General features: G+C 43.2%; 1 protein-coding gene across 1 annotated transcript; it reads right to left on the bottom strand.

The window, feature by feature from the left end:
- Window positions 1–917: 917 nt before the first annotated feature.
- Window positions 918–4446, bottom strand: LOC113017952 (E3 ubiquitin-protein ligase TRIM21-like). Its single transcript, XM_026161040.1, has 2 exons — window positions 4423–4446; window positions 918–2846 (listed from the first exon to the last, which is right to left on the bottom strand). The coding sequence occupies exon 2, from the start codon at window positions 2835–2837 to the stop codon at window positions 1179–1181; it is 1659 nt and encodes a 552-aa protein (XP_026016825.1). The 5' UTR covers window positions 2838–2846; window positions 4423–4446; the 3' UTR covers window positions 918–1178.
- Window positions 4447–6000: the final 1554 nt, after the last annotated feature.

Below are 6000 nucleotides of genomic sequence, written 5' to 3'. Positions count from 1 at the left end.
AAAAAAAAGAAAAAAAAATGCATCTATCAATCACCTGGATCACCTGTTGAGAAAGAAAAAAGAAAACAAGCAGAAGCGAACAAGAGTAACAGAATAAACAACATCACAATGATATATGGGAATATGACAGTAAATACTAAATGTTAAACATTATTGTGCAGCACATAAGATCAACAGAACACAGTGTGCTTTGAGGTAGGAGCCAAAAAGGGTGTAGTTTGTGGGTGTGATCACCCGTGTGTACACCTGTGAGCATGGACGCGCTTGTTTTTTTAAAAGGTTCCTTCATGTAGATGTTGTGATCAAATAGTTTGTACGGCAGAAAGAAAAACATGTTTCAGTATGTTGAGCTAAAACCACAGTAAACACTGGTAGAGACCTCAAATCATTGTTACTGAGGAATTCTGCCTTAAACAGTAAAGTGTTCTTTAACTGTGTGTGTGTGTCTGCAGCTGTTCTTTGTGTTGTTGCTGCATCGTTGCCTCAGGGGGAAAGTTGTGTGTGTGTTATGCAGACTAGCAGAGACTGCAGCTGTCAGCAGCCACACACACTTTCTATTCTTCAAATCAAATCACAGTGAAACATGTTCACTGACAGCTCAGCTTCAGCATCGTCTTCATGCTGTGACTGCAGCCGTTCAACTCTGTTTGTCTTTAACCCAAATCATCACAACATGCAAATATAATCATCAAAATGATGTGACTGGAAGGATGCAGCAGTCTGTGCTCCACCTTTCTCCTCCACACCTGCAGGTGGAGAACATGGATGCATGAATCTCTACAGAGTTCTTTGAATATTATCCGTCTCATCAGTTTTCAGTGAACAAAACTCCTCACAGAGCCAAAATAAGCAGTTTGTATCCAACATAACTCAGCTGGACTCTGATGCTCCGTATAACAGCCACACATGAGTCTGGATTCACTCAAAGCATTGAACAAACTTTATTGGAAATGAAGCTTTTGGACATTTGTTCTCTGATATTTGCTCTTCAGCTCGAGTCTCCATCAGTGGGAACATTTCCTGATTCAACTTTTCTTCTGTTCAAATCAAACTCCATGAGAATCAAAGTGTGAATCAGAGTCCTGATGATCAGATTCTATAGAAACATGGAGACTGTAGAGGATTTACACTCAATATGTTCATTTGTTCCCTTCAAGAAAAATCAATCATTCATCCAATTAAATCAGTCGTTGATCAGTTTGATTGACAGGACAGATGATCAGAGGTGCAGAGTTTTTACCTCCATCATTGAAACAGGGTTCGAAGAATGGGTGGAGTTTGTGAGTGAAGGAGCAGCCAGTAAAGGAGTAGATCAGAGCTGCAGCACCTACATCATAAAAGGAGACCAGACCCTCCTCATAATCCACAAACACCCCCACCTTCTCAGGACCAGGATTGAGACAGAGGGGGACGAGAGGGGAAGCAGCAGCTTCGTACTCATTTCCATTTACCAGTCCTACAGTCCAGAAACCATCCTGAGGACTCAGTGTGATTCCTCCCTTCCTGTTGATTGACTCTGTGGCCACTCCTAAAGTCCACTCAGTCTTTCCTTTAACCTGAACCTCAAAGTAAAATCTGCCTGAAGAGAAACTCTGCTCTCCTAAAACATTAGCACACTGAGAAAATCTCTCTGGGTTGTCTGGAAGATTCTTCCTCACATCACTATGATAAACTTGTTTTCCATCATCAGACAGGATGAGTTTAGGATGAGCTGTATCAGGATCCAGAGTCACATCCACCTCATGCTGCTGCACCCTCTGCAGCTCAGCCTCTAACAGCTTCTTCTTCATGAGTTTCCTGATTGTCTCCTCCAGCTGAGCCACAGCTCTCCCCACAGTCCCCTCATATGATGGTGGATGAACTCTGACCTCTGTCCAGTCCTTGCTGGGTGGAGCAGCTTTCAGAGAGGAGAAGCTTTGGAGGAGGTGGAGGTGGTCTTCAGAGCGTGAGAGCTGCTCCACCTCAGAGCTTCTCTCCATCAGCTCAGAGATTTCCTGTTCCAGATCTTTGATGAGACCTTCAGCCTGTTTCTCTGTAGCTTCCTGTTTGTCTTCGATCTCCTTCATGAGCTCCTTCAGGCGTCTCTCAACAGACTCCATCAGAGCCGTGAGGACCTGAACACCTTCTGCTTTCTGTCTGTCTGCAGCATCTTTACTCATCTTCACCGACTCTGTGATCTCCTGAATCTTCAGTCGTCTCTTCTGGATCATCTGCTGAATCTCAGCCTCTGTCTTCTCCAGCTCTGCCTTCTTTCCTTCATATTCTTCTCTCAGAGGAACAAACTCGTGGTTCTTGTGGTCTAAAACAGAGCAGAGCATGCAGACACATGTCTGGTCGGTCTTACAGAACAGCTCCAGGAGTTTATCGTGCTTCGTGCACATCCTGCCTTCCAGGTTCTCCACAGCATCAACCAGCTGATGTCTTTTCAGACCTTTCAGTGTCAGATGAGGCTCCAGGTGAGTCTGACAGTAGGAGGTCTGACACACCAGGCAGGACTTCAGGGCCTTCAGTCTGGTTCCAGTGCAGACGTCACAGGGAACTTCTCCTGGTTTGGCAGCTTGTTGCTCTGAGCTGCTGCTGCTGGCTTTCTGCTGAGCTTCACGTCTGAACTGAGCAACCATCTCAGAGATGAAGGTGTTGACCCTCAGCTGAGGTCGAGTGTAGAAAGTCTCTTTACACATGGGACACTGACAGCTCTGACTCATGTCCCAGTGCTGACTGATGCAGGTTTTGCAGAAGTTGTGTCCACATGGTGTAGAGACTGGATCAGTGAACACATCCAGACAGATGGAGCACAGAAACTGATCTTCAGATCGCAGATTGCTGGCAGCAGACATGTCTGCACTCTGAGGGAGAAAGAAGAGAAACATTTGATTCAAGATTCACTTTAAATTTCATTTTACAAAGAGAGAAACAAGCGTCAGTAGTCTGAGGAGCTTGGAGAGAAAAGCGTCTGGACTTCTTTGAGTTTCTTGAAGACGTTTCATCAGAGAAGCTTCTTCAGTTCTCAGAGTAACTGGTGGAGACCCAGCAACACACTCAGACACAAACTGGTTCATCCAAACACAAACCTAACATCGTAGTGTCTGCTGTACAGTGCAGCGTCCAGATGGACAGGATCAACGTTTGGGGATGAAGATAAATACAGTCATTACAAAGATGTGAAATTGTTTCTCTGTTTTACAGAAGGTCCAAGATTCATCCAGATCATTTGTATACTTGAATAAATCAGTTTGTTGGATATTTTCCATCAATCACTGTGAAGTAAACTTCGACCTTGTTGGTGACTGAATACTTCTTATTGTACGTCCAGATCAACGAGCCATTAATATTAAACAGTGACTGTTCCAGTAGAGCTGACAGTGAGGAGGACGATGAATCACAAACCTCAGAAATGTGTTATTAACTGTTGATCCACTATTTTAATGGCATTGATGAGAACATGTTTATTCAGAGGTGTCTGTATATTTGGTCCATTTGTGCGTCAGTAAAAACTGTCCTGTTTTCTCTCACAGATACTGGAACATCACAGCTCCTCACAAACTCAGGATGTGGAAGAAGATGAACTTTCCCAGTCACTCGCTGGGATACATCATTCATGTTATTCTGGATCCTCAGAAAACATTGATTTATTTTTGTGTTTCACATATTTGTTTGTCCAAATCAAAGATTGATGTTAGTAGAGAAGAAGCCACCATGATAAAGCCTGTGTGTGAAAATGAGATCAGTGGATTTGATCAAAATCCCATTTAAGGAGGAATTCTGTCCTCCAGTTTGTTTAAATAAGCTTTGGGATTAAACAGCATCATCTATGTTTGTGTCTGATGACATGTTTGATCCAGGTCAGCTTGAATATCACAGCTGATGTGTGGAACGCTGACATGTTTAAAGCCTGATTATCAGGATGATTCAAACACATCTGTCTAAATAATGAGATTCATGTTTCCACACAAAGTTATAAAGTGCAGCATCGACTGTTTTCTGAATGATTGAGGATCATCTGTGACTCTTACAGGATACACTAAGTCAGATAATCTTTGTAAAATGTGTGAATGACTTTTTGAAGTACTGACCAAAATCTACTGGTTTACAGTATCAAAGGCTTTATATCAATAAAGAATAAATAGGTGTTTTCACGTCTGTAATCCTTATGATCAATCAGATCCAGAATCAATCTAATAGGAACAGGAAGTGATGAATAACCAGGAAGTGTGGAGTCAGTCTGAAGTCCAGAGCACAGACTGAGTCCACAGTCCTGAGCAGAGCCACAGTGAGACTGAAGCAGCAGCTCGATGCTCCTACAGTGGATCTGTGGTTACATGAGCAGATTTCTATGGATCCAGTGTGACTGTGATGAGTCCTGATGAAGTGAACAGAGTGAAGATTTGTGTAGAAGCAGGAAGTGTGATCAGCTGCACTCACCACTGTTGCTGAGACAAACCTGATGGACTCCAGTGAATCTTCTTTTAGAGACAAACAGGACTCGACTGCAGCTCTGCTGCTGCTCTCTCACACTGTCACTTCTGCAAAATGACGTTGAGCTTCTTGTGCTCCGTCTCTTCCTGCCTCTCCCTTTACAGGAATCAGCCGGTCTGTACTCAGTGACTGTGTGCAGCGGGTGGGAGGAGTGAGGAGTGGTGTGTGGGTTCACACAGTAATGACGGCCTCAGGTGATCAGGAGAAACTCACCTGGATTTCCTTTTTCCACAGCAGACTGAGAGCTTCAGGTGGACCCTGAAGGAAGTCTCAGACACAGGTGGTAAAAGTACACACAGTGTGTACTGAAGTAGAAGTACTACTGTTAAAAATACTCCAAGTACTAATTCAACTTCTTTACTCAAGTAAAAGTAAAAAGTACTGGCTGTGAAATGAGAGTAAAAAGAGCTGATTGAAGAACATTTCTAACACGTGTTTATACAAAGCTAACTGAACCATGTGCTGCATCAACGTGATAATAAATTAATATTATTCACTTTGTTTCTAATAAATATTCCCAGCTTGAATCAGACAAGTTGAACATGAGCAGAGAAAAAGAAGCAAATCCAAATATTCCTGTGTTCAGTTTTCTCCATTTACAGGCCGACTGTGCCTCTAAACAGGAACATGAGCAGGAAGAGGCTGAAGTGGATTCAGCAGGTGGAGGATGCCTAACATCAGCTGGAAAGATTTACTGTGACGTTTGTTTGCTGTTTTCGCCTCGTGCACGAGAACATCACCAAATAAACTCGAGACAGTTTTTAATATTTCACTGTTCAAGAGCAAAAAGACTGACGGACTGTGTTTAAGGCCACCTCACAAATGTCACACATGAAATATTCAGTGTTTATTTGCTGGTTTGTTGGCAGCAGCTCCTTAAAGTCTGTCACACATCTGTTTGACCGTCTCCAGTTAATCTGAGACACCAGTTAATCTGCAACAGCAGCATCAGGCGGCTCAGCTGATCTCTGGTGTGTAGCTGCTGTGCTGCGCTCCCATTCCTCAGTGAAAGCAACAGCAGAACAAAAACTCTCTTGATCCACATGTTTGAAAAGAAAGCTTTTAAACAGATGAACACACTCAGTAAAGGACAAAGAAAGAAGTAAGAAAAAATTAGAGTAAAGAGTAAAAGCAGGAGCAACTGAAACAGGCTGCATGCTAGCTGTCGCATGCTAGCTGACGCATGCTAGCTGTCGCATGCTAGCTGTCGCATGAGCACTAGAACTGTTCAACTTCATTGTTATGACTTTAGCACCGAGTTACATGAAATCCTGCATCAAAAAGAACAACACAGCGATCACAGACATGTTTCTGCCAACAAACCAACACTAACCCAGAAAAGCCTCTAAAACAACCTGCTGTGGTTTGGAGTAGAGATTCCTGAATTTACCAGGTGCACCTGAAGGCAGCACAATTTAAACCGTAAATAATGATGTAGGTGCGCAAATCCTTTTCAAGCTTCACAGCGTCAAATGAGCCGGCTTACGTTTGTTGCACTTCTACACCAAGTTTTACGCTCGCGTT

Source organism: Astatotilapia calliptera, unplaced genomic scaffold, assembly GCF_900246225.1.
Source record: "Astatotilapia calliptera unplaced genomic scaffold, fAstCal1.2 U_scaffold_3, whole genome shotgun sequence".
NCBI lineage: Eukaryota > Metazoa > Chordata > Actinopteri > Cichliformes > Cichlidae > Astatotilapia > Astatotilapia calliptera.
This window is presented reverse-complemented; position numbering and strand designations above follow the sequence as displayed.

Excerpts from the sequence above, each read along its gene's own strand:
- LOC113017952 (XM_026161040.1), bottom strand. The coding sequence starts at position 2,837 with ATGTCTGCTGCCAGCAATCTGCGATCTGAAGATCAGTTTCTGTGCTCC.